At 52.9% G+C, this 27346-nt stretch overlaps 2 protein-coding genes across 7 annotated transcripts in view; one reads left to right on the top strand and one right to left on the bottom strand.

The window, feature by feature from the left end:
• RGS4 (regulator of G protein signaling 4) overlaps positions 1 to 13810 on the top strand; it is a 146818-nt gene extending 133008 nt beyond the window's left edge. For 4 of the 6 annotated variants that reach the window (XM_062004099.1, XM_062004101.1, XM_062004100.1 and 1 more), the window contains 7 exons: positions 2715 to 2873; positions 4271 to 4412; positions 6326 to 6546; positions 9446 to 9550; positions 10630 to 10691; positions 11400 to 11566; positions 12053 to 13810. In XM_062004099.1, the coding sequence (XP_061860083.1) occupies positions 9456 to 9550; positions 10630 to 10691; positions 11400 to 11566; positions 12053 to 12304 (576 nt within the window). In that variant the 5' untranslated portion in view covers positions 2715 to 2873; positions 4271 to 4412; positions 6326 to 6546; positions 9446 to 9455 and the 3' untranslated portion in view covers positions 12305 to 13810. Of the gene's footprint in view, positions 1 to 2714; positions 2874 to 4270; positions 4413 to 6325; positions 6547 to 6735; positions 6868 to 9445; positions 9551 to 10629; positions 10692 to 11399; positions 11567 to 12052 lie in introns of those variants that run through there. The other 2 variants (XM_062004098.1, XM_062004103.1) reach the window with 2 other exon arrangements.
• A 647-nt stretch (positions 13811 to 14457) lies between these two features.
• On the bottom strand, positions 14458 to 25014 carry RGS5 (regulator of G protein signaling 5). The gene is made up of 5 exons (XM_010207559.2): positions 24882 to 25014; positions 21571 to 21681; positions 18940 to 19001; positions 18658 to 18824; positions 14458 to 18192 (listed from the first exon to the last, which is right to left on the bottom strand). Exons 1-5 carry the CDS (start codon positions 24923 to 24925, stop codon positions 18031 to 18033), a joined length of 546 nt encoding a protein of 181 aa, XP_010205861.2. The 5' UTR covers positions 24926 to 25014; the 3' UTR covers positions 14458 to 18030.
• Between the last annotated feature and the right edge of the window lie 2332 nt (positions 25015 to 27346).

Raw genomic sequence — 27346 nt, 5'->3', positions numbered from 1 at the left:
ATTCCAAAATTAGCTGCAAGTCAGGTCTGACTAATGCCTTGAATACCTGCCACCTTCGAGCTGGGGCTGCCACATCAAGAACATTTACTTCTGCCTAGAGTCAGCTCAGCCATTGTATGCAGCAGGCTGGCATCACATAGGGTGTTTGAATGGATGCTGTTTCTCTGCTGCAGGTGCTTGTCCTTGCTTTTGTGTTTCTTTAGCCTGCAATCATGAATGCTCTACAACCTCATGCACAGACTTGTCAGACATCACCCTTTAAATAACTGTCATACTCTTGAGACAGGCATTGACAGATGCTTGCTGCTTCTAAGCTGTCTTTTATAAGCAGGCTCAGAGAATTAAACAAGTAAACTGTGACCAGAGCAGTAAATAACGGGCTTTGGATGCTGAGCCATGACCTCACTGACAAAATGTCCCCTGGGTTTTGCACTTCTGAATGAAGCTCTAGCCTTTGTTCTCTGGCATGGGCCCTTGTGGTATGGCAGCTCTAATCCTGCTCAGCTGCCACTGGAAAGATAAGAGGGAAGCAAGGAGGAAAGGTCCACCTAAGGTTAAGGCAGAAGATCTCACTGGATCTGCAGTGATGAAAGATTTAGCCTTGCAGCCTGTAACTTCATATCCTCTAGTAATTGTCTAGGCAGAAGATAGCTCGATCACATTAAACAGTTGCGTTTTTTAGAGCTGTGGAAAACAATTCACTGCACAGCTGGGTTGCTAACGTGCAGAAGGCATGAGAAGGGGTTATGTTGCACACTGTACATAAAGGCTTCTTAATTTCTGACGCATCAACCCTCTCCCTGCCTCCCTTTATGCCTCCTTCTCCTCCTCTGTACCTCAGGGCACAGTCAGGCGAAGCAATGGGCCCATGAGTGAGAGGTCTCCAGGTGAGGAATGTGCAAACTAAGACAGTGATGAGCCAACAGGGGACAATCTGAGCTGTCCCACCATCACCCATCACAGCTCGTGCCTCAGTAGGGGATCTCCCAGTAAGCTTCAAATAGCAAGTGCAAACAGCTTGTGGTGCAGAACACGAAGGAACATGGAGTTGTGTGTTTAAATCAACAGCAGCTAAATTCATGTTACACTATATCAGGTCAAAATATGCACTGAAAATCCTTAGAGAGGGTTGTTAAGAGTGAAACGGTTCCCTGTGAGCCGTCAGTCTGTGGCGTGTCTGATCAGAGCCACCAACAGCTCCCAGCTCTCAGGTGCTGTGCCTCAGCCAGGCTGCGTGGGCTGAGGAGAGGCTGGAAGCACATAGGCAGGACAAAACCAGCTTGCCTCACGCTCCCAGGCACATTTCAGGGACGGAAAGAGCAATGGCAGCACTGGGGTCTGGCACTGGGAGACTTCCAGAGGAGCTACAGGCAGAGCTGGGACACAACACAAGCATCTGCTCCCAGTCTCTTGCAAAAGACCAGCAAGTGAGTCCCTGCCTGGTGGCTGCATAGCCCCAGGACTATCCACACAGCTTTGTATCACTCTACTGCAACCAGCTTGCACTAAGATTCTTGGAGGAATAAGCCAAAGAGTTCTCAGGACAGAGAGTGGTCCTTTTTCATGCATTTTAGACTAACAGGAGACTGGAAGAAAGCCACAGTCTAAGAGGGGGTGAGCTACATAGTCACAGAGCTATTAACATTTTGTTCAGTGCTCAGCAACGTGTCAGTACAGACAACAGCAGGCTGGTTTGAGAAGGTGCTGATATAATTGATACCAGGTGACGTGATTTAATGGAAAGATAGATGTTTTCTAATGAGCTTAATAGTGCTCTTACAAGGGAGCTGAGGCAGTGAGATAGATTTATAAATGAATAGGACTTGCTGTCGATATTTGGCTTAAAATGCCATAAAGTCCATGTTGAATGGAGGAAAAGTGGCTAACAGTAGAGACATTTCAAAGCAGGCTCAGTGTTGGGAAAGCATCAGTGAACAGGCGTATGTTGGCTTGGTTTGTGGTCCAGTGTTATTCAGAATTTTCTTAGTGATTGAGAGGAAATATTTAAGGGGCTGTTAATCAAGATGGATGCTGAGACAGAGATTTGGGAAATGAGAAGGCAAATTACTCTGATGATAGCTTTTTCTGTTGTCTGACACCCACAAACAACAGCCAGACAAATAAACCCCATTTATTTCATTAGCAGACTCAAACCAGGAGGGGGGGGAAAAAAAAGTCCATTTGTGCTAAACAAAATTCTTCCTTTCATACAAGATGATATCTTTTTTTCTGGGCAGTAAGGGGAGAAGTAGGCAGCCCAAAAACTAAGGACTGAAGCAAAGAAAAACCCCAGCCAAATCCCCCAAAATTATCAGGAACTTCCAGGCACATGGAAGCAAGAAAAATCCACTGATGTTGTAGATGCATATGGAAGGAGGATGGAGCCAGGAAAAGGGGTAACAGGTACAAACTGGAACAGAAGAGGTTCCAGAGAAATACAAGGAAGAATTTCTTCCCTGTTCAGATGCTCAGATGGGCTGAGGAGTCTCCTTCTCTGGAGACATTCCAAACCCACCTGGATGAGTTCCTGTGTGACCTGCTCTAGGTGGTCCTGCTCTGGCAGGGGGTTGCACTGGATGAGCTTTTGAGGTCCCCTCCAGCCCTTGAGATTCTGTGATTCTGTGTAAGTAGAAAACACCTGAGGAAAAACTGTGTAGGTTGTATGTTAGGTTGATTAATTGTAGCATGCTAAATGAATGTGTTAATGCTTACAGAGCATCACTTCTGAGAGGTTCAGGCCCAGCGGGAAACTGCAACAACAAACCAAAGCTGCTTTGCCTTTCAAAGTTCATCCAAGAGCAGCAGGATGGTGAGTGGGTCACCCTTGGAGGTACAGCCACTGGAGAAGGGTTCTGTGTGAGCAGCACAGAATGGTGAGTCATCCCTTTTGACTGGGCTAATTTGGGAGGAGATGCTCTCTGCCTCTGGAGGCTGGCTGCGAGGGCCGTGGCTGTGGTCACACGTGAAGTCAGGCGGCGCATTGCAGGGACATGGGAAAGGATGATTTCCTCAGGCTGGGCTGTGGGACAGAGCTTCTGGGAATCCCAGTACGGGCTGGGGGGACCCTATGGGGACAAGCGTGGCGTCTCAATGTGTCTTTTAGTGAGGTCAGGCCATAGTCAGTGCCCTGGGACAGGAAACATGGCTGCATCCAGTGTCAGGCACAGGCACGTGCTGAGCTGATTCATCCAAACTCAGACCCAAATGGTGCTTCCAGGGCCTTCTGCTCCCAGCTTATTAGCCATAATTCAATTAAAGCATACACAGATGTGGAGGAGATGCAGCCCTCATTGCTGGCAGGAAATCCTACCCACTAATACTGAGGAAGGAATCAACACAGGGGGGTTGCACTGGAAGGGATTTTGTGCAGAGTGCTTAGGGTTAGGGTATGGGAGAAGGAAATTGGGGAGTTCCCATGGGCACTGGGCTCACACAGGGCTCTTGGAGCTCTATGCCACCCTGCTTAGTGCTTCTCAGGAGTGTGGGAGTTGCTCTGGTTCCTCACCATTGTATGGTGACCAGACATGTATTGGGAGGGGGGTGCCCATGAGAAGGATGGGCAATGCTCTGCCCTGTGTCCCCCTGTGCACCCGGGGGATCTGCTAGCCCATTCCCACCTGGCTGGCTCTGTGAGACATGAAGCAGAGGAAAAGTGGGCAGTTGTTGGCCTCTGTGAGGCAGACTAGGAAAGGCAACAGTGACAGCAGAGGCTCTGGCCCGGCAGCATGTCCCATGTCATGCCCTGCTCTGTTCCCAGTAACACAAAGCTGCCGCCTTCCCTGTGCACTCTTGCATCCCACAGCACGCTGCTCCGAGCTGGGAAGGGACAGGGCAGGACACCCCTGTGCTGCCAGGAGGGACCCAGCCCAGAGAAGGTGCCCTTAGCACTGACCACCAAAGCAGCAGCCAGTTTCCCCAGCCCCCTCACCCCCTCCCATCACCTGTGCCTGGCTGGGGCTCAGCCCAGGGTGACATCCCATCTACGCTCCTGTGCAGGATGACACAGGCCCATGGTGTGTTTCCCCGGCAGTGATGGAGGAGGAAAGGCTCTGTTTCTTAGCCTTGTCTCCAGCTGCCTGGGGAGGTGGTAGAGACAAGTGTGTGCGGGATGAGGGATGCCACAGTGGGACTCACAGAGGTTTATTATCATGCTGTCTCCTGTAGTCCCCTGGGCAATACACTAGAGCCAAAAGCTGTATGGGCCAGGAACCACCCAACCCCAGCCCTGCACCCCCAGCCCATCCTCACTGCTGCTTTCTCCATGCCACAGGTGAAGTGAGCCAGGGAGGATGTGACAGGCATAAAAAAGTGGTGTGAACTGTCACTTCTCCAAGTGGCAGAGAGGAGGACGTGGTTTTGGTGTTGAGAACAGCACAGTCTGTGCCTTGGGAGAAGAGGCCCAACTGTGAAAGGTAAGAGGTAGAAGAGAGTACTTTTGATTGGGGAGCAGCTGGAGCAGCTAAGAGGATATTAAACTGCAGCAGCTGGGAAGCACGGCTTAGAGGAGCAACAGTAGGCAAATCCAAACTCCTCACGTGGGGCCACTCACAACCAGCCTGTGCTAATGAACTTGGAAAAGGGAAATTTCCCCTGCAGCAGTTCTAGGAGTCTGCATTACCCAGTCCAGGGAGGACAGTTTTAATTGCAAAGCTCTTTGGGCTAGCTGTTGAGATGGCACCATTAGAAATTTCCTCTTACAGCCTGCTCACACAGAAGTTGGGGAATGCCCAGCTTGTCACTTGCTGGTGACAACACCAGCGTGTGTGTTGTTGAGTGTCAGGAGAGCCATGCAGCAAATGTGTTTACAATCCCATGTCAGCTCGCAGAGAAACTGCAGAATTTCTGTGTTCTGTGCAGAGGTTCCCTGCCCCAGCAAGCAGCCCTTGGGACCCTCCTGAGCCAGGAGGTCAGGCTCTGGCTGCCAGGGTTAGAGCTTGCACACACCTCGATTGTGTCAGCCAGCTGAGCTCTTGAATTGCTTGAATGAACGTGCTGCAGTCTCACCCAAAAAGCAGTAATGTTTCACAGGTTTGAGATTAAAATTAAATTACTTACATATTAACAAGCAATTACTTTTTCCCATCAGACACATTCTGCCCTTTGGCTTTTCTCCTCCTCAAACAGAGGATACCAGAGAGCTTTGGCACCGACTCGGTCACTTCCTACAGATCCACACAAGTGCTGTCAGCTCACCAACACTGGAAACACAAAGGGGGTTCACTTGGGCAAAGGTTTACACTGCACTGGAGATGGTTTTTAGTCCAAATGGTGCAGGACTTGCAGGCAAGTTGCCTCAGGTTTGGCAACAAGACAGGCACATTGTTACAAAAGCATTTTAAAGTAGAGCATCGACCTTCAGCTCACCTAATGATCTGAGAGGATGCAATATGCCAAGGCAGGTAAACTGGTCTAGGATTTGGGGTTTCTGTGTTGCTGGCTGTAGGCTCTAGAAACACATGAAGGCAAAGCTCACCCTGCAACTTCTACAGGTCGTGGGCAAAGCGTTTAAAGGTTTCTGTGGAGAGGGAGCACAGCAGTGGGGAGTGTGGGCAGACAGCCTGCTGCTAAACTGAAGCTTCTTTATTTCACAGCAGGACCAATCCTTGAAATGCAGCAGACCATATGCATACCCATCTGCCCAAAGCTTTCCTCTCCTTTCCAATGATGGTACAGGCTGTGCTGAGCCACAACTCAGTAAATTATCAGTCAGTTCTCTCCCTCCAGAGGGGCAACTGCCTTTTGCACCCTCCAAGGGCTGTGGACAAGTTATTCTGCTCTCCCTGGAGGCTACAGCAGAGCCAGGCATTGCAGTTCCCACCAAACATCCCCACAGCCAGGTATTTCACAAGTTCATCCTTTAGCACAGAGTAGCCCCAATGCTGTCACAAAGTCCTCTCAGGGCAGGCACAGTTACGCCTATTGATTCAATTAATCACCTTCCCTTGGTGACTCAAGGACTCCCAAGACTCAAGGTCTAGCTTTTGCTTAGGGACAAGTGCAAGTGGCATTGCAGTCATACCCAGAGATCTGAGGTGTTGTCAGCCTCCTATCTTTCTTTTTCCTGCACTTGTACATAAGCTGTGGCCAAATACTTGTGTGGGCACACACAGTTTATAATTCAACAGTGTTATGTCCCTCAGAGCTTGTTGTTATTCAGCCTCACCACAGGCATATATCTACATGCCCCTAGAATAAAAGAGGACAGTCTCATCTGCCTGGGTAGTTGCCTGGTGAATTTACATTCTTCTTTCCTTTCTGCATTTGTTGGGATTACAGGAACCTTCTGTGTTTAAAATTCTTGTCCTTTGGGGTTTTTTTTCCCTAGGTTGCTTTAAACAGATGGGGGAAATGAAGAGAGGAACCAACCAAACTCATCTTACTCCTCAGAACTGATTCCCTGGCCCTTTTTGCTGTCTACGCCCCTCAGAAAATCTCCAGCTTTTATCTGCACCGTTCTACCTTTTGCAATAGAGGAAAGCCCCCGAAGCTTTTCCCATCCTTTTAAAAGAATCCACCTCTGCGTCCAGACAGCGAGTTTCATTTCTGGTAAGGTTTTCAATCCCAATCACTCCTTTGTCTTGGCTTATACGTCACCCCCTTTCTCTTGGGTGGGCAAAAAGGGGACGGGTGCTGCCGCCGAGCTGACTCCTGACTGGGTCACTCAGCGCTGCTGGGCTGCCGGGGCTCGGCTATAAAACAGAGCAGAGGCAGCTCAGCTGCCTGAGACCGGAGCGAGTTGTGCAGGCAGCGAGGGACCCGCTCGCAGCCGCCGCCTCCTGCCTCCTCGTTTTTCCTGGAATACTGAGCCGACCTCGCCAGCAAGATGTGCAAGGGACTCGCTGCCCTGCCAGCCACTTGCTTAAAAAGGTACTGTTTATTGCTGAGCGTCTGTTCACGGTGGTGTTAGACTCGGAGATAACGCTGATGTATCACATTGTGTCTGGAGCTGGAGTGGCAGATTCAGCGCTCATGTTTTTCTAAGATTAGACACAAATGATTGTTTACAGGCTTTTTCTTATTCTTGTTTGTGTTAGAAACAGAACTGCAGAAGGATTTTGTACGGAGCTGTGGGGATTCGAAATCCATCCTTCCCATCAGCAAAACGAGCAGCTCTGTGCATTGTTCTGTGATGATATTCCTGTCATCTGACTCTGCCGCAAGCTTTGCACCCCTTTCTGCTTTGAATCCTTGCTCTGCTACATTTTCTGCTCTCGATTTTTTTTTTTTTTGACGGAGAATGAAAGCAGATGCATAGCAAAAAAAACCCTTAGCATCGTTCTCCCAGACGCATCCCAAATGCAGAGACGCAGCCCGGCGGGAGCGGAGACTCGTCGGGCAGGAGGGATGCAGGGAGGGATGCGGGCAGCGCCGGGCCCCGCACCTCTGCGTGCGGCTGCAGCCGTGTCCCGGCCGTGGGGCGATGGCGAGTGGCCATGCCGGGCTGTGCCCCCGGGGCCGTGGGGCGATGGCGACCGGCCGTGCCGGGCTGTGCCCCCGGGGCCGTGGGGCTGCCCGTGGCCCCGCGGTGCGGTGCCCCCGCCGCGGGGTCCGGCCGCATCCCTGTGTGTGGTGCCGGCCAGGCACTCCGCGCTGGCAGAGCCCAGCCTGAGCACCCGCACGCAGCCCCCGGCTGCCACACAGCCCAGCACTAGCCGTCTCTATGTCCGCAGCAGGGAGGGGTGCCACTCCACCTGGAGGGGTGGCACTCCCCTTCAGGTCCTGTGGGGCCTGGAGACCCCGCAGCAAGGTGGCTAAGCTCCCCAAAATGGCACCAACCCCAACAAAACTCGCTGCTCATCCAGCCCGTGCAAACTCTCTGCTGGCACAGCGTTACCTTTCTGGGCACTCCTGAGGCTGCTGTCCGGGGCTGTGCCATGGGAGAGGCTTGGGACAACACAAACTGAGATTCGGCCTGCTCCCAAAAGCTCTCTGCTGATGCTGAAATTAAAAGCAAGTACTGAAAAGGAGACGGGAAAATATTTCCACTATTCCTGGCCGTTTGCAGGAATATTTGATTGGGGGTGGAAAGAAAAAAGATGCAAAGAAAATGAAAATTGACACCTTTTAACCACCTTTTCTGGATCCCTCAGAACATCTCTCTCTCCCAGAAAGCTGCAGGACTTGCTGCAAGCAGCAGTGCCTTGTTTTCTGCAGCCCTGGGCTGTCTCAGGGGTGGGCAGTGTGACAGGGGAACACCTGGGGCAGCACTGGGTCTGCCTGGCTCTCACCCCGCTGCTGGGGTTGGTGAGGAAGTTGTTTATGAGCCCAGGCAAGCAGGGAGACAAGAGATGGCCAGGATGGCTGAGAAGGGGCTGTGACTGGAGCAAAGAGCAGAAACCAGAGCTCAACCCTTTGGCACAACCGCTTGTTCTTTTCCAGTCTCTGACCTGAAGAGCAGGAGAAGAATTTCCTGCTTACGTTATCATTGTCTCCTGCAGCAGGGCAGAGCTCGAGCCCTGAGCACGCAGGACTCATTCACCTGCTCCCTTCTTAACCTGAAAAGAAATCCAGAGAGATGCTGAGGCCACCACCAGCTGCATATCTAGATGCTGCTGCCAGGCAATGATTGTCCCAAGCATGCTGGAAAGCAGAACAACATGAAGCATGTGTTGAACAAAATGAAGCATGTGTCCTTGGAGGAACTTGCTGTGTAGCAAGGGAGTAGGTTGCAGTCAGCGTGGGCTGGTTGTGGTGAAGCTCCTGGCTCAACCCCTGATGTCACCTCACTGTCTTGCTCTGAGCCCTTAGCTTCCTCCCCATCCCTCTGTGTCCTCATGGTGGAGTGGCCTTGCAGTCCCTGTAGGTGGGTGATGAAGTGGGGAGATGGCAAAGGCAGCAGGAAGCATTCGTGAGAGCATAAGAAAAAACTCTTTCAATGTGAGGTGAGGGAGCCCTGGCACAGGCTGCCCAGAGGGGTTGTGAAGTCTCCTTCTTTGAGGTCTTCAAGACCCGCCAGGACATGTTCCTATGCAACCTGATGTAGGTGACCCTGCTTCTGCAGGGGGGTTGGACTAGATGATCGCTAAAGGTCCCTTCCAACCCTAACATTCTGTGATTCTATGATTCTATAAGAACCAGACAATGGTAGCTGGGCAAATTAGTTCAAGGAGAAAAGACATATTTGCATACAGCACAGTGATGCCTTTCTATCACACTATTTTACCTGTAAACAAACAGCAGGAAAAGAGCAGCTTCTCCCTCTTTGCCAGCCCTGCCTCCAGGCTGATGACCTTCTCAGCAAGAAAATGGCTCCTTTGACTTTGTTCTATTTGTGTAGCAACAGAATGTGCATGATGTGAGGAGTGGAAGGGCAGCACTGGAACCACTAGCAGTGATCTGCCTTTGTGGCACTGAGTAAGGCTGAAGGAGTTGATTGTGGGTGAGGAGGATGCAGAGGGACCTGTGATGTATCAGCTTCATCTTCTCCTTGAATTGTTTCTTCCAGTGCCAAAGACATGAAGCATCGTCTGGGCTTCCTGCTGCAGAAGTCAGACTCCTGTGACTACAGCTCTTCCCAAGGCAAGAAGGAGAAAACATCTTCAAGCCAGAGGTAAGAGCAGCTGCTGCCATGTAGTTAAGCCCAGGCTGGCTGCAACATGTTGATTGCTCCTTCCCTGGAATAAACTTCAGTAGCATTTCTGCTGCTGCTTCCCAGTAACTCCTGGAATGAATTTAGTGTAGCTATAGTCCTCAGGTATGGATAGTCCCTTTCCATGAAGAAGGTTGAACTAGAGGTTCCTTTCTGCTAACACTTCTGTGATTCAATATGCATGTGCACATGGACAGACTTGTGCAGTCTCCTGAGAGGGGAATAATGCCATCACTAGACCCAGTGCCACTTGGCACATCACAGAATCAGCAGCACTGGCTCTTTGAGTTGGACTTGTGCAATGGTCCACACAGCTGCACAGAGATACTGGCACAAAAAAAAAACCCAAAGAGCAGCCCAGCAGGGTATGGCTGTGCTCACTGAGGCACAAGCAGATGATGTCCTCTCCAAGGAGGACTCCAAAGGCCAAAAGGTATGCTCCTGGAACAGATGAGCCTTAGGATGTTCTAGTATGGTAGGGTAAATGAATGCAGGATGTGTTCCCATGTTCCCCACGTGTTTCTAGTTGCCACATTCATAGAATCATAGAATCATGGAATCATAGAATCACAGAATCATAGGGGTTGGAAGAGATCTTTAGAGATCATCTGGTCCAACCTCCCTGAAGAGCAGGTTCACCTTGATCAGGTCGCATAGGAGCATGTCCAAGTAGATCTTGAAGACCAACTGGTCCCTTGGCAGGTTAAAGTAACCAGCCCTTTGCAGTTCACAGATAGGACCTGTAAGAGTGATTCCAGGTTTGTGCCCCACAAAGAGATGCAGACAGCTATGAAATAAATGCAAGGTCCCCAGCAATTCCTTTCCAGCCCAAAGTTGGTGATGGGGATTGCAAACCAGAATGTCTGTAGATCAGCTCTGGGATCCCCAGGAGTCTCTGTAAAACAGACATCTTCCTCTTGGTGTCTCGTGGATGTCCTTACAGCAGTTGGAGAAAGAGTTTCTGGTGGTGCTGAAGAAAAAGACACATTTGTTCTTTCTTTACTCCCCTTCCTTAAGTTTCTCCCTTTGTCTCCCTTCAGGGTTAGTCAAGAGGAGGTCAAAAAGTGGGCAGACTCTTTGGAAAACTTGATCAATCATGACAGTAAGTAAAGGGAGCCCTTCTGCTGCCTGCAGAGCATGTGTGCTGTGAGCAATGCCTGGAGGGGGCATGGGACTTTTGAGCACACATCTAGTTGCAGCCCACAGCAGCTCCTTTGGCCACACAGGCCTCTGGGAAGGGGTGGTGAGGGCTCCTCTTGGTCAGATCCAAGGGATAATCCCAATGTATCATGAAGGGGACTTTGACCTGCTGCTGAGCTGTCCCTTTTATTAAGGGAACTGGTGCAACTTCTCTGCAAGGGGAGGGCAAGAGTGCAGCACGCAGCTAACAGTGGGTTAAACAGGAACCAAAATGTGAAGAAATTGTTTGCAGATGAGCCCATGGGAGACTTTGTCTTCCCCTCGTTTCCAGGCTACACTGATGTTTCCTTTGTGTTGTTCCCATGGCCTGAGATTCTGTGGTGTGTGCTGGCTGTCTCCTCGGGGACTCTTGGGAGCACATGAGTTGCTTGTGTTCTCCTGGCTGAGCCACTGCAGGTCACAGTGGGGGAGGAGACAGCTGAGGGCCCCTGTGTTACATCCCCATGGGGCCTGTCTGCCTTCCAGCCTCCTGAGCCACCACCAGCCCCAGGGGAGCTGCTCATTGAGCTCTAGCAAGGAGAACCCAGAACTGTTGTTTCCTAAGGCACGAGTATGACTGTCCAGGAGCCACCACTCTCAGCTCACTTGTTTTCCTCTAAACAATCTGTAGGAGGACTGGCTGCTTTCCGTGCTTTTCTCAAATCTGAGTACAGTGAGGAAAACATCGAGTTCTGGGTCAGCTGTGAGGACTACAAGAAAACCAAGTCACCAGCCAAGCTCAGCCCCAAAGCCAGAAAGATCTACGATGAATTCATCTCGGTGCAGGCAACAAAAGAGGTACGTGCACAGAACATTTCTTGAGCAAAAGGGTCTCCCTAAATTCTGAACTAGGCCAGCTGCACAGGGAAGTAATCAGTAGTTTCACAAGAGTTGAAGGGTGCTGCTTCTCTGCTTCTGGTATTATTTGTATTGCTTTTGTATTCATGTGGCCATCCCACATGAATGCTCAGATGGGAGAAGCCTGAGAGGATGGTGCTTCCCAGTGTCCCATCTGCTTCCTTGTAGTTGCTTGAGTTTCCTGGCTGGCTGTATCCTGGGGGGGATATGTGTCAGTGTCCTCTGGCAGTTCATCTGGCAGCACAGATGCCTTGGTACCCAGCTGCACAGGCTCTGCCAAGGCTGCAGGATGTTCAATGGCCATTCAGACCCCTGTCCCTTAAGGATAGCTTGAGCACACCCGGTGAAGAGACACTTAGATCTTCCCTTACCTGTGCTAACCACTGCTGGGACAGATTCTACTTAAGCTGTCCCTTTGGCCCACAGGTGAACTTGGATTCATGCACACGGGAGAAGACAAGCCACAACATGCTGGAGCCCACACTGTCCTGCTTTGATGAGGCTCAGAGGAAAATCTTCACCCTGATGGAAAAGGATTCTTACCGCCGTTTCCTCAAGTCCCCTTACTATCTGGACTTGATCAGTCCCCCTGGTGCTGGCTGTGGGCCTGAAAATTGCAAAAGAAGCCACACTCACAGCTTAGACTGCAACTCCAACGTGGTGTCTCAGTGCGCCTGAGCCTGCAGCCTGCAGCAGCGGGCTGGGCTCTCGCAGCAAAAGCATTCATTGGCATGAAGCAGCAGAGCTGTCTCCAGTAGCTGTCTAATGTCCCAGTCATATCTCATGTCATGCAGCAGCCAGCATTTGTAACCCAAGCCAGGCTCAGTTTGTGTAGCAAACCCTCCTCTGCCTGCCCCGGTGTGGGAGCTGCGCGGCCTGTGCCTGACAGGGAGCTGGGAGCAGCCACGGTGTGCCCACTGTGCTTCTGGCCAGCCCTGCAAGCCCTGGGTGGGCACAGCTCCAGGCCCAGCCCTGCCACCCAGGCACCAGGCTTGTGGAGTGACACTGAGCAAGGAGCAGGGCAGGGGAAAGCCAAGGGAAGCATTGGGGACTGCAGTCTCCCCTTCCTGATCAGCAGCAGCTTAGGTGGAAAGGACCTGCTCTGGTCCTTAACTGTTCATATAGCTTCCAAGTGTCTCAGTAGTGTTTCCTCAGAACTCAGGCTGTGCTGCATTACAGCCTTCTGACATGGTAAGAGTTCCTCCTCTTTCCTGAAGGGAGACCCAGACTTTGCAGGCAAGCAGCATCCCTCGGTTGCCACAGCCACGTTGGCACCTACTTCATGCTGGCCTGCAGCTGTACAGAGCTAGTATTTTGAGGGGAGGTTCATTATTTCCTATATGATTAATTGTGTCCTTCATGCCCCCAGGTTAAATACTGTAGCTGAGCAGAACAGAAACATGCTACTTCTCTCCCAGACTGACAGGTGTGTGTTGCTGACTCAGCTCTGCCTGTCCTGGCTTGCATGGAGCAGTTTGTGTGAGAGAACAGGACCACAACCACGACAGCTGGGGAGGAAAGGCTTTGCTTGGGAGCACTTGAGAAAATGTTATTTATGTGAGTTTCTGTTTCAGTAGTAGTATGACACACTATTTTTTTCCTGAAGGTGGAAGGAGGAACGTGTCAGTCTCATTGCTGCTTTGCCAGAAGGCAGCTTACTTTTTCAATGCAGTCAGACGTGGCTTGTGCTGTGGCTGTGGGACTGATGCTGACCTGCAGTTTGAGGCACAAGAAATCAGTGTAGGCCTCACTATCTTGGGCTGCAGCACCAGCCATCACGCTCCCCTGGCCCTTGGTCTCTCCTTAGTTGGATGGTGCTGCTCTGACAGCTGTGTATTCCTCACGCTGCATCCCAGACCAGACAGCAGTTCTCACATCAGGGTTTTGACATGGCAGGAGGAGGCTGTGCATCTCCAGCAGGCACATCCAGGCCCACAGAGAAACAACTCTTTGGACATTTGCTTTGTTTTGTATTTATTAGATTGTACTGACACATACTACCCTGCATGTTCAGCTAAGAGAGGGAGAGGCTTGCTAAAGCTCTGAACATAGCCAAGCATGTGGCTACATTTTCTTTTCTCCAGGTACTGGGAACTCTTGGTAACTATGGCCAAAACTGTATTGATATTTAAATAATGATGAATACACCCTAAATAAAAAGGTTTGCATTAGTCCCTTCTCAAATTCTATTGTGTGAATCAAAGGAAATTCCTGGAGGTGCAATTCATTGGCCAGGGTTACTCCAAACTGTGATTTTACAAATGGTTGTTTTAAGGTATAGAAAGATGAAAAGGCTTATATCCTTCAGATGTAACCTGGGGGATGCTGGGCCTTTTAGAGTCTGTGCTGTGCCTGACAGTGAGCTCAGCACAGCACCCACCCATCCTTGGTGAGGCGCTGGGGTGAGCACAACCCCCTCGGGAGAGCCTTGGAGTGGGGAACACAAAGGGGCATTTCCTTACCTCAAATGTGCCACCCAGAGCTCACTCTGTGCCTGAGGTGCTGCCCAGAGGCAGTGTGGCAGGGGGGTGAGCAGGGCTGCCTCTTCCTCAGCCCCTGCCCCTGCAAGTATTGAAGCTGCTGCTGGAGTGTGAGCTGACCCAGGCAGCAGGGTTTAGGGGTGCCTATGCCACATCGGTGCTGTGGGGTTTCCTCTGCACCAACCTCCTGGGATGATATTTTTATTCCCTTTTCATTTTCCTGAGAAACCACCACATCAGCTGCAACAGAAGCCCTCAGAGGCCTTTGGTCTTTCCAGGGCTTTAAAAGGCATGAGTTTTGGGAATGCCCTTCAGTGCACAGAGACAGAAATGAACAGTCCAGCCAGGCAGTAGCAGAAATACATGTTTATGTGAGGATTACTGAGTGATACAAGAATATGGGATAACACAGGCAGTTCCTCAGTGCACAGCACTGCCCCACATCTTCCCCACGTCAAGATCTTGAGTGGAAATCACACAGAGAATGTCTGCCTGAAAACCTGCTGCTCCCCCTCTCCTGACCCTCCTCCAGCCCCTGGCCACAGCACTCTGCACCTGCCAGGGAGTGCCCAAGGGCTGGGGGAGCCTGAGCTCCTGCCTCTGCCCTGTGGGCTTCAGCAGGGCCCGGGGCTGGGACAGGCAGAGCTAGGGATCCACGCCATGGCCGGTGAGGTGTGAGGGGCCGGGCCACTGAAGTGACCAGAAAACCCACAGCAGAGGACCCCTGGCTGTGAGGGGGCTCCTCTCCCTGTCCCCCAGGTGCTCAGGGACCCTGGCTGCAGCATGGGGTTGCCCGGCCCCACGGCAGGGCTTGGGGTCCCTTGGAGAGCACAAGACCCACCAGCTGTGGTGACTGGGGCACTGGGATGTGCCGGGGCTGTGGGCACAGGGGGATTTCAAGGGATGTTTTGGAAGATGCACCTTCATGTTCACTCAGGTGAACAACCGGAGTTTCCCTCAGTGGGGTCTGGGACCACACTTAAACTCAGGCATGCTCCTCTCTGCCACAGACCCCAAGCACAAGCTCCAAAGCTTCTGCTTTTTGGCTCTCTGACTCACTGGGGATCCAGCTGCCTGCGTCAGGAGTAGGTATGTATGTGTGTGTGTATACTTGTGCATGTCTATAGGGATACAGATGTACAATGTCGGGTGCATGGTGCTTGTACCTGTACCAAATGTCATGAGAGCAAGAGTGATAAAATACATGAAGTATTTCCTACCAGAAATATAATGCTTGATATCAGCTGGACAAGCCTCTGGGCTTGTGGTGAGCTCAGACGTGGGGTGGGTACAGGCACTGCCGCCTCTCCAGGGTGAGCCTGCCCCAGTAAATTAGCCAGATGACCCTTCTACATAAACACAACTTCCCAAGAGCTCCAAAACAATTTCAGTGGCCACACTTTATGGCCACTCAGTAGCTGACTGGCAACTATTTAATCACTCCCTAAAGCAGACTTCCAATATTTTAGCAGAAATCGAGCCGGGGAGGGGTTTCCAATAGAACTGTTTGTGAACACAACCTCTCCTGAATCCAGCCTCTGCCTTTCTCTTTGGCACATACATACCCAGACACCTTCTCCTGCCCCACACATGGCTGTGGCATCTCTGGTTTCCATGGCACAGCCTCCAGCAGCACCCCTGGCATTTCCCTGGGAAACATGGGAGAGTATCTGGAAAGAGCTGACAAAGAATTATGTAAGAATGAAAGATCTTGGTTTTTCTGCGGGGCAGCCTGTTTGGTTTGGCATTTCTGAGTTGTACCATGAGCAGGGAGCTGGAGCAACACTGAAACTGCCTGTCTTGACACCAGTCAGTGCAGGGGTCAGGAGGGTGCAGGGAGCACAGAGGTGATGGGAGTACCCTGCAGCAGGAGGGCTGCTTGAGACCCCTCCTGCATCCAGCTTTGCTCCTGCCTCCTCCTCACTGCCCACCAGCTCTGGGCCATGGGTGCTGCTGGGGGGAGTCCTGCACCTTTCTAACGGGATACTCATGGGCTCCTTTGGGACTGCCCAGGCTGCCCACTGCACTCATCCCTGGGGAATGCCCAGCAAGCATCACCCCCTGACACTCCAGCACCAGCTTTCCCAGGCCACTTACTCCAGAGGAAGGAAAAAGTCATGCTTGTGCTAGCCTCCATCCTTCACCCGCCTCCCCATCCCTGCCTGGAGAACGCAGCCCGCTTCCTGCAGCTCGGGATGGATTTTTCTTGGTCACCATAGTGACAGCATGTAACTATTTGGGGCTGCTGGGTTTTTGGTCAGATTTTGAAAGTCTTGAAGAGGCTGGCAAAGCCGTTGTTTATGTTACTGCATTCGGGACAGAGTCTCGTGCCTTGCAGCAGGGGCTGAGCAGCCCCCGGGGCAGGTGGGAGGGCTGAGCAGCCCTCAGGGCAGGCCGAGCTGCCTGTGGGGACCATGGCCGCTTCTTCCTTCGCCATCATCCGTGGGGTTGCTGGCTGGGCAGCTCTGTGCCTGTAGCGTGCTCATCGCAAGCCACAGCCCCGCAGATGCTGCACCAGGAAACCGTCGCAGAGATGAAACGTCTGGGGGTTCCTCGCACTCACCTCGAGGCTGCCCTTGCCCTGTCCTCAGAGGGGATTTCTTCTGGTAACAAACAGGGGGCTGCCTGCCACTGGATCGTTTGAAAAGAGCTGCTCTGTTTAAGACACAGCCTCATGGAAACATGTCCTGGGCAGATGGGAGGAGACAGGAGAGATGCAGGCTAGATGAGCTAAGCAGAGTTTGCCATCTGTTCAAGAAGCCAGGGGTTTATTTTTCACATTTCCAATGATGGGTTTGTGTTTGTGGTTGATTTTGGGGGGGTCGGTTTGGTTTTCTTTAATTGAATCTGAACAGTTGCAATGGCAGCTTTTCTTTTTCTCCCCTTAACATGATACTCTTCCCTTCTCTAATCAATGCCTCTTGATTGGGTTTGTGCAGAAGCATCACCTCGGCCTGCTTACTGCAGTGAGAAGCAACTGGAGCAAGAAACCACTGCAGCAAGGGCTACAGCTGTAGTCGAAGCAGAGCAGCAGCCACTAGCAGTGGTGCGGGCTGTGCAGAGGCGCTGGGGAGGGGGCACGGGCTGCGGGCGGCAGGCTCGGCAAGGGCTGGAGCGAGAGGGAGCTCTGCGTTGCTAAACAGGCCCCAGGGGTTTGAACAAACAGATCTCGGTTTATCCTCTTTGCTGTCTGTAGTGTGAAGCAAACAGGCTGTCTCACAGCTGACTCCAGGCAGAGTCACTGGGCTCACTCCGCCCATCCCTCATGCCAGCCCAGTGCACACTGTGACTCTGCCATCCCTGCCACCATGCCTGCCATCACTGCCATCCCACTATCCCTGCCATCTCACCATCACTGCCATCTCTGTGCCTGCTGATCAGCTGCTTCCTGGAGACAAGGTGATGCTGATGACCGTGCCCTGCTCTGCAGCCCAGGACTGCCATGTGCTAGGCTTGGCTGCAGAGAGGAGGGCCCCGAGGGTCCCCTGTGCAGCCTCCGCAGCTCCCTGGAAGGATTAAGCCCAGGCCAAACCAGTCAGATGGCCAAAATGGGAGAAAGATTGACACGTCCTAAGAAGTCCTAAAAAGGCAGAGCTGGTGCTCAGAGCCTGTAGGTAAAGCCAAGCCCTGTAGCTGCCCGAAGGGCTGCTGGTCACCATGGGTCTGAGGCAGCTCCACCACCCTTCTGAAGGGCTCCAAACCAGGGAGGATCACCAGAGTCTTTTGTGAGAGAGGAAAGAGACTGTAAGAGGGGAAACATCAGGACATCTGACAGTCCAAAACACAGGGTGCGATGTTTAGCAACACCCCCAGGTGCTCTTCTAGGGTGGTATCAGGAAAGCAAAGCATCTGCAGGAGAAGGGGCAGGTGTTAGAAGCAGTGGGGCCGCCCGCGGGGAACGCCTCGCACAGCCCTGCCACCCTGCTACTTGATTAACTCCTGATAAAACTCCGACCGCACAAATCTGGGCAGGGAGTCTTTCTCCATCAGGGCAAAGATCCTCTTCTGGGCCATGTCAAAGCTGCTGGGTGACGGTTCCACCAGGTTCTTCATGGTCACAGCCTTGGTGAAGTGGTCGATGTTCACCTGTGACGGGAACGTAAGAGGGATGGGGGCCCTGCCTGTGTGAGGGATGGGTGCTGGCATCGCCCCTCTCCTGCTCCATCCCAACAACGACCACACAAACGTTACAGGGAGGGACTGAAGCAGCTTCGCTCATCTCGGGGAATTACTGGTGGCAAATCTGTGAGGATGTGACCTGCAGCAAAGCTAACTCAAGGAGCAGGACTGCTGGAAATTGCCATGTTATAGTTAATGTGAGCCCTCTGTGAGGAGAGGGGACAGGCATGTGCTCAAGGTGCCCATGGCAGAAGGCAGCCCAGCAGAGGCTGAGCGTGCAAACGGACATGGGGGCTAGGAAAGGTGGGAGTGCAGCACATGGGCCCTCTGAGCCTCTCAGCCACAGCTGCCATCACTCTCCTCTGGAGCACAGGCCATTGGAGCAGCAACCTCATCCCTCCCGGGACCATCTCCTGCCCCTTGGCCACTGACCTCCTTGGGTGCCTCAGTCTGGATGAACTCTTCGTAGATCTTCTTGGCCTTCTCCGCCATCTTCAGGGAGGACTTGGTTTTCTTGTAGTCCTCACAGGCCACCCAGAACTCAGCATTCTCCTCGCTGAACTCAGAGCGCAGGAAGGTGCGGAAGCTGGCGAGCCCATCTGTGGGGGCCAGGCCCTGCCTCAGCACCACAGGGCCTGGGGGGACCGGGTCCTCACTGGGCTCCCGGACAGGATGGGGATGGGGGTACGTGACCTCAGAGGGAGCTGAACTTACAGGGGTTTTGCAGGAGCTTCTCCAGGGAATCACGCCACTGCAGAGCCTCCTCTGGTGATGGCCTGAAAGGAAAGGCCAGGTGGTGAGAGCTCACCCCACAGCCCTCATCTGCACTCTGGGTTGTGCAATAAATGCTTTTTAAATGGGCAGGAATGGAGTAAGGAGTTGTGGGGACTGTTTCAGAGTGGGGGTGATGGTCGAGCAACTGGGATGCTGCTGCATCACAGCACGGGTACCCTCCTCCTGGGCAGGGCCAAGTGCCAGGGAAGGGCAGGAGAAGGAGGAGGAAGGGGGCTGGATTCACACGTGAATTCCCCCACGTGTGAGCGGAGATGTGGCCAAACTGCGAAGCGAGTTGCCGCTGCAGCCACAAGTCCCCTCCGTGTCCCCAACAGCTGGGAAGCATCGCTGCATTTTCCTGCGGGGTGGGAAAGGATGCTCCGTACTGGAGGGGGGGAGCTGGGGCCCGGGTCAGTGCCCCTCCACTCCCACAGCCCGCCTGCCCCATTCCCACGCCCTGGACCTGGCCTCTGCTCCCTCCCCACTGAAAACCTCCAGTGGTTTTCTTCTGCCCTGTGGTTCTTCCTCTGTCTCTTTTTTTTTAAATGCTTGCAATGTGACTAAAGAGCTTGCTGGTGTGATTTGTTTGTGGGTTTTGTGAAGTTTTGGGTTTTTTAAGCTTGGTTGAGCTGCTCTGGGGCACAGGGCTCCTGCCTTGTTGTCTAAAGGAGCCAATGTCCGGTGTTGGAGGGGAAAGTAAGCCTCTCCCCACAGCCCTGCTGCTGAGCACGGAGCTTCAGACCACCACTGCTCACCACGGGCAGCACAGCACTCTGGTTTCTTCTCCTGCCCTTGGGGCTGAAGCCCCCTGAGTGAGCAGAACACCTCTGGTCAGGGAGGGAGCAGTAGGCAGGACAGCATGCGGGTCCTGGGGGCCTCGGTACTTCAGCAGTGGGGCTCGGGGAAGTGCAGATGCTCCTGCCAACCTGCCCAGCCCAGGTGGCCCCAGTGCAGAGAGGAGAAGGGCAGAAATGCAAGGCTTGCTCAGGTTGGGTATCCAGCCCTCGCTTGTTGCCAAACCACCAGCACCCAGCACCCAGACCAAAATGATCTGATCATTCACTTTCTGGACCTCAAATTGCATTTGCTATCAAGGATCAAAAGCTCTCCCTGCCTCCATGCTCCTGCCCACTGTCTCCCACCCTGGCGAGGGTGAGCATCACTGCAATGACCCAGCACAACCCACATTTCCTGGAAGCGACCAAATTCACTTTTCCACTGTCTGAATGTCCCAGGGATGATATTAACTGGGAGCGAGACACTGACAGGCGAGTGACACAGAGGCTGCGCAAGGATGCAGAGCAGAAGAAAACAACTCCTGCAGGCAGCAGGGACTGAAGATGCTGCCCAGCCTTCTGCAAGGACAGCTAATGTGGACAAATGTGTCTCCTCTGCAGAGGTACCAGAGGCACCCGGGCACAGCAGCAATGGGTGCAGCACTGTGCACTGCAGCCATCAGAGTGGCCTCAGCTCTCTGTGGGCTTCTGTCAGGGTGAGCAGGGTGTTTGTCTGCATATTGGAGGTGTTTTGGGGGTTTTTAGCAATCCCTTGGTGGAGGGTTAGTGGTTCAGAGTGACATTGCCTGGGCTGAAGGGGAATGTGGGCAAAGGGATTAGTGTAAAGCAAAAAGTTGTGGGTTTAAAGTGGAAGTAGAAACCTGGCCTTGTGGAGAGCGGGCACGAGTCTCTCCTGGGTTTTGTTTGAGCCCTTTGAGATGAGCCCTTGTTCCCAGTGCCATGAGCATGGCTGGTTGAGCCAGTCAACTTCCCCTACCTCCAGCAAGTGACACAGTCTGGATGCTGTCAGGCCTGGGTGCTCAAACACTGTCTGTGTGTCTACGTGCAGCTGAAGGACAGGGAGCAACTCTCCATGGCAGGGGCATGTGTCTCCAGGACAGTTGCACACATTGGATGGTGGCAGGGCTGAGGGATGGCAGAAGTGTGGCTAGGGCAGCGGCCCAGGCACCTGGCTCAGCTGCCCAAGGCCAGGATGGAGGAACCCTGGGTGAGACCACCACCCTATGTGTCTGGGAAGCCATCCTGCTTTTAGATTTAAGCTAATATTTCTTTCCAAGGTTTAATTTGCATCCTTTAAACTGTTAATCCCGCGGCATGGCTCAGCCTCTCTAGCTTCTCTGCTTTGCTTTGTCATTAAACCAGCTCAGTGCTGGTAAGCAGAGGCTCGGGATGGAGGCCAAAAGGTGCCATTGTGGAGAAGCTGCCCAGAGGATGCTGTGGGACTCTGCACCCATCTTAGGGACACACAGGGCTGGCCTCTCTGGGCTGAGGAGGGTGACTCAGAGGAGTCCAAGTGCCGTATGCCTCCGGCAAAGCCTTGATCGAATAACATGAAATCTCATCCAAAGTAAATTGAGTTTCCTGAGAAATCTGGTTTCTATGCAGCTGTATTGTCTGACACATCTGAGGCCACCCTGACGTAACACTGCCGGCCAGCACCCTGTGCCCTGTGCCCACCCGCAGCAGGGCCTTCGGCTCCCCTGCAGCCCCGAAGGGCTCCAGGGCTCAGATCCACCCCTCGCCAGCACAGCCACCCACCCGGTGCCACACTCACTTCTGGGCCTTGGGCGGCTTCTCCTGCTTCTCCGGGTAGGGGATGATGAAGTCAATGGCCGAGTCAGGCTTCTGGAGCAGCGTGCCAAGCTTGGTCTTGATCTCCTTGGCCCTGCAGGAGAGGAGCGGAGGCAGGTGAGGCAGAGGAACCCTGTCCTGAGCCCAGATGGACCCTGGCACAGCCACTCATGAGAGAGAAAGCTGGGTAATTAATTACACACAGAGACATGGACAAAGCCAGGTGATTAATCACATATGGACAAACAGCCTCGAGTGCTGTAAAAGGCGCCTGGCTGAGGTGTTTCAAACCGGGCATTACTGGCAGCTCTTGATCTCTTTGCTTTGTCCCTGCCTGTGGCCAGGATAATTCTATCAGCGGAGATGGCTGGGGATGAATTAAGGGCCATGTGTGCTGCACTCAGTTTCTATAGTGATGAGCTCAGAGGTGAGGCTGGTGAGGAGCTGCCTGTGTCTAGCAGGCTGTGGCAGGCACTGGTGGCCTCACACCGAGCCCCATCCTGTGCCACCAGCAGCATTCGGGGCAGAAATATATAAGCCTCGTGTCCATGGTGGGAAGAGTCCCACAAACAGGTGCCTCCTGGGAGCTGCTTTCCTGGGGAAGAAGGGTATCAGGCGTTGAAGTGCTCTGACTGCCACCACCTTCACCAAGGTGCCTCTGGGACAGGGATGCTGCTGTGCTCCATTCATCCTGCTCCTTTTGATAAGTAAATACAGCACTGGAGCTGGAGGAGGCTCCCTGGATGGCTCCATCCCTGCTCTATCCCACGGTGCAGCTGATGGACCATCAGCACTGCTCACCCTGCTGAAGCCTCTCAGGTCCCTGCACGGGGAAAGCACCAAGAACTTCCCCCTGAGCAGGTGCTCAGCTGTGGGGTCTTTTTGAGAGATGAGGAAGGTTGTTGAAAGGAAGGGAGAAAGGATAGACAGAGGGCTGAGTGCCTGCAGGCTGCTGGGAGGGAAGGACTAAAGACATCATCCTGGCATCCTCTAGCAGATGTATTACAAGCTTTCAAGCAAGATTTCAGCAAAGGCTAAACAGCAGGGTAAAAATGGCAGTTATAAACAAAAAGGAATCCTTCAAAAAAACACCAGCTACTTCTGAGTGAGAAAAAGCAAGAGGATCGTAAACTGTGGAAGGGTAAGTGTGAGAACATGTGGGAGGCAGCCAAGATAAAGTCTGAGAAACAGCTTCCAAGAATCATTAAAAGAAAATACATACTCTGTCAAACACATCAAGAGCAAGAGAGCTGCTGGGGAGGGCCAGGAGAGGCTCCACAATTCAAAGCAAAACAAAAGGAGAAGCTCAAAGAAGTTAAAGCTAAAGCTAAAGCTGTGCTCAAGGGCAGGGAGGTGCTGGAGGGAATACTGCTTGAAGGGGAAAAGGCTCCAGGGCAGACTCAAGGAGCCACAAAGCTGCGAGTGTGATGCTGCAGGGGCATGTCAGCAGCAGCTGTATCAGACAGCCGTGGTGGACACATGGACAAATATGGTCTATTGGAGAAGAGTCAAGGCAGCTCTGGCAGTGGGAAGAGATTCCTTCAAACCTAACAGGCCCTCTCCACAGAGGCCAGAGAGCATGTGCCTTGGGGAGAGTCGGGGGGTGCCAGCACCATGGGGCTGCAGGGGGTCTGGGATGGGCTCTCCAGACCCTGGGCAGCTGCTGGGGAGAAGGTCATCTCATGGATGACAGCATGGGAAAAGTGGCACACAAGGTGCAAGGGACGTGGTGTGTTTCCTTTGGTGGGGGACGAGGCTGAGGCTGCACTGTTAAATGTGTCCCACGCGTGGGGAGAAGGGGGTGGGTGGCCAAGCAGCAGATATTGCACTGCCTGGATACAGCACACAGTGACCAGCTGTGAGGAGCTACAGGAGGGTCTTGTGAGATTGGCAATGAGGCAGCTGGTGAAATGCCTCATGGAGCAGTAGGAAACAAGGTGCATGAGCCAAACCCAGTCCTAACTGTGTGTATAAAAATGTCCGTGAAGCTGCCTTCAAGGGTGAGGATTTAAGGGCATGGCAGAGGGTCAATGAAGGCATCAGCACAGCAGCAGGGAGGAGAAAATATCTAGTTTGGTATTAGATCGTACCAGAAGAGTGACAACAAAGATGACAGCAGAGCAGAAACATGTGGATCACCCACATCTGGAAGAGTGCTGCTTGGCTACCTGTGGCACAGGAGATCAGGAGCATGGGGCACGTTTCAAACAGAGATTGTCAGAGGCCCACATTCCCATCCATGTCTGTGGTGGGAACTTGCCTTGCTTTGGGGCAAGCCTCCAGTGGCACAGCTTCAGCTGGCAAAGGGGGACTTCTCTCCAGCTCCCTCAGAATGGTGAATGCCACCCTCACTCTCACCAAGTCCAGATAGTGGTTGGAAAGGTCTTTTCCAACCTGAACAATTCTATGACCTAAAAACCAGTAACAAGGCATCTGCAGCTGCAAAGAAATCCCCACTGGGTAATGTGCATGTGAAATCTTCTACCAAGTTTTCTTCTTAGGCCACAGGAGACCCCAGCATCATGCCTTGGCCTCCCTCGCACTTCTACTTCTCACGAGACCCCCTTCCAAAGCCTGTCCAGCTCCATGGGAGTGGAGGAGAGGGCAGGTTTCCGACTGCACGGAGATGGCGGGGGCTGGATTCCCACGGGGCAGGAGCAGCCTGGGAAGCATCATCACCACCCAGCGAGGCTTCTGAGGTGAGGTGGAGGGGGTGAGAATGAGGATGAGGATGGGTGCCAGGAGTGGGGCAGAGCAGGTGTTCTGCACGGAGCGGAGCCTCGTGAGAGGGGCCAGAGCCAGCTAATGCGTGTGCAAGGGAAGTGCAGGCAGTTACAGAGGATTTTGAGGCAGTTTGCAGCCAGGGCTGGTTTTGCCTCAGAAAGAAAACCATTTTCCCAGGTTTTTCCTCCCCCCCATCTTTTGCCAGTATTAAGGTCTGAGGACAACACACTCCTGGTCCAGGCCTGCCCAGGGGAGCAGCTGAGGTTGAGGAGTGGGCTTGGGGCAGCCCAGACTCACCCAGTAGAAAGGTTCCCAAGGCAGAGGGGGGAGCTTGGGACTGGCCCAGCGCTCATCCCCTCGAGGGTCCCAGCCCCTCGCAACATCCTGCTGAGCCCCCACCAGCAAACTTCCCTCCCCTCTCAATCCAGAGCTGGGCCATCCCAGTCCCCACACGAGGTGCCAGCCGTGAGGATGTGCTGTAGGAAGAGCCTCTCTGCCCTCGGCCATCCCCAGCAGAGCAGTGTGGGGAGGCAGACCCCCGGCATCCCCACACAGCCAGGCCTCTCTCACCTCTCCAGGCACGTGTGGGGCAGCGCTGCTAATCCTTTGCACATCTTGGCAGGCTGTGGTTTCCCTTGGCTGCGGAAGGAGCGTGAGCGACGGCTGAGGCGGGCGGCAGCGGCTCACTCTGCAGCCCAGCTCCCTCCTCTCGCTCCTATATAGCGTCAGGAGCTGGCCCCCCGCCAGCCCCGTCACCAACACTGTCTTTCCCAGCCCAAACCGCTTCTGGATTTTGTTTTCTCCTCCCTAAGCTCACATGAGGTGGGGAAAAGATGTGTTTTTTCTGGGGTGAGAGTGGGTAATCAAATCGGAAGGGCCAAGCTGCTACATGGGGAGTTTCAGGAAGCCCACGGGGTTTCTTCTTCATGCCATATCAAGCTCCAGGTCAGTATTTAGAAGAGCTGGGTAGAAGTGCTTCATTCAAGTGAGTATTTCTCCAATGAAAAATGCTACTTTCATAACAACAAACGTTCTTATGAGAAGTCCTGCTGTTGACTTAAAGGCTGTGGCTAATGTCAAAACACCCACAGCTTCAACAGTGGTTGTTGCCTGGTGGATAACTGTGACTTCTGTTCCAGAACAAATTCATTTTAACATGAGCTTGAAAAGAAATACGTTTTTTAATCATAGCAACCACTCTGGTTTTATTTGTCAGTGACATGAAGGGTGTGAGGCTCTGCTCTGCCTCCACCTCCAGCTGCACCCCAGCCAGGCCATCATTCCCTGCACTGTCATCCCCAGGCCCTGGGCTCATGCTTACATCCTGCAAATCTGCTACAGGTCTGTCCCCAGCCTCAGCTGCCTGGTAACTGTTAAAAGGTACACCCAAGTGCCTTGGTTAACACCAACAGCCTTAACTGCCCTGACCAGCCCCAGCTGCCCCTGAGCCCGGGATTACATTTAAGCTCAGCCCTGGGCTCCTTTTCTTCTCCAAGCAGCATCAGAGGTATGCCTGGCTTTGGTTCCAGGATGGACTTTGGACCTGTGTTAGTGCAATGCTGTTTCCTGCTGCTATGGGATTAGGCAGTAACCTGGCACCTGTATTTGTGTGTGTGCGTGAAGTCACCAAAAGCTGTAAGTCTGGGCAAAATCCTTCCTCTCTGGAGAGCTTGGGCTACCTTTGTACTGGTTTGTAATGGAAACTGAATGAAGAAAGTACAGGCTGAAATTTCAAAGAATGAGATGCTTGAATGACATTCTGTCTGAGCCTGGGCTGATTTGAGAGTCCCAGATGTACCCAAGCAGGGGGCTGCCCCTTCCCACTGCCTGGCAGTGACATGCACACCAGCCCCCTTTATGCCTCACAGAAGCAGGAGGGAAACAAGGGCAGCTGCAGAGGGTGGAGGTACTGTCCTCCTGCACAGTCTGCTGTCACTTTGCCTTCTTCACAGAGGAGTCAGGGGAGGCTCTGTTATTTGCATGGAGGTGCCTCACTCCAATTTGGGGGTAGCCCAGTTGCCCTATCTCTGCTCTCTGAGGGTCTTCAGCCTCACAAGCCCAGCACTTTTTCTGGGCAGTGTCAGTTGTCCTCGGGGCCAGAGAATGTGTCAGGGTTGGGTGTTGTTTTTGCTACCAGGGATGTCAGCAGGGTCTCTGGAGCGCCAGCTCAGTGCCTAACAGCTCGGTGGCTGCTTTGAAAACCCCCTCTGAGGCCAAGGTGCTGTTTGCAGGATGTTTTTCCCAGCCTGGTGTGGAGGGAGTGGGTGGCAGCGAGAGGTGCTGGTGGTTCCCACAGCTCCAGGGCTGGAGGGGGCAGCAGGGCCATGGGACTGCATGGGGAAACCCCTGCAGCCTCACGCTCGGCTGCTGAGCCATTGGGAATGCAGTTATTTCTTCTCATTAATCTTCAGTAATAATGTCAGTGTTGAAATCCTTGGGGAGCTGGGATTTGTGGGATCAAGGAATTTGTGTGAATGCTGTCCAGCAGACGTCGAGCTCCCCTCCCAGCTGCAGCCAGGGCTGTGTGCCCCTGGAAGGCAGGCAGCTGCTGCAGGGATGCCAAGGGCATGGCTCCAGCTCTGCAGACCAGTAGCTGCTCTGGGAAACATGCACCTTTGCCCTGCAAGACCCCACAAAGCAACTACATCTAAAGACTTTTGTCTACTTCACCTCTTTCAGCTCTGGGCGGTGAAATCCCCAGCTCCTGTAGACATCGATGCTCTGAAATCTCCCCCGCACCCCTGGGTGGCAGATTAATGAACACACAGAGCAAGCTGGGGAAACTGAGGCTGTAGTTGTGCATTTTAGCAGAGCCTGATCTGAAACGCTGAAAAAAAAAAAAACCCACCAAGCAAAAACAAGGGTTGCACAGAAATAGCTTCTATTTTCCACAGACCTTTGTCCAGTAAGAAATGTTTGCTTTGTATGTTTCAAGGCTTTGGAGTGCTAAGAAAATATTTCCAATAAAAAACTACCCAGACCTTCCTTTTCTTCCCACGACAGTTTAATTTCTTTAAAAGCCCTTCTGGGAGAGC

Source organism: Colius striatus, chromosome 10 (genome assembly GCF_028858725.1).
Source record: "Colius striatus isolate bColStr4 chromosome 10, bColStr4.1.hap1, whole genome shotgun sequence".
Lineage (NCBI taxonomy): Eukaryota > Metazoa > Chordata > Aves > Coliiformes > Coliidae > Colius > Colius striatus.
Note: the sequence above shows the minus strand (reverse complement) of the source record. Positions and strands in the feature narration are given on the sequence as shown.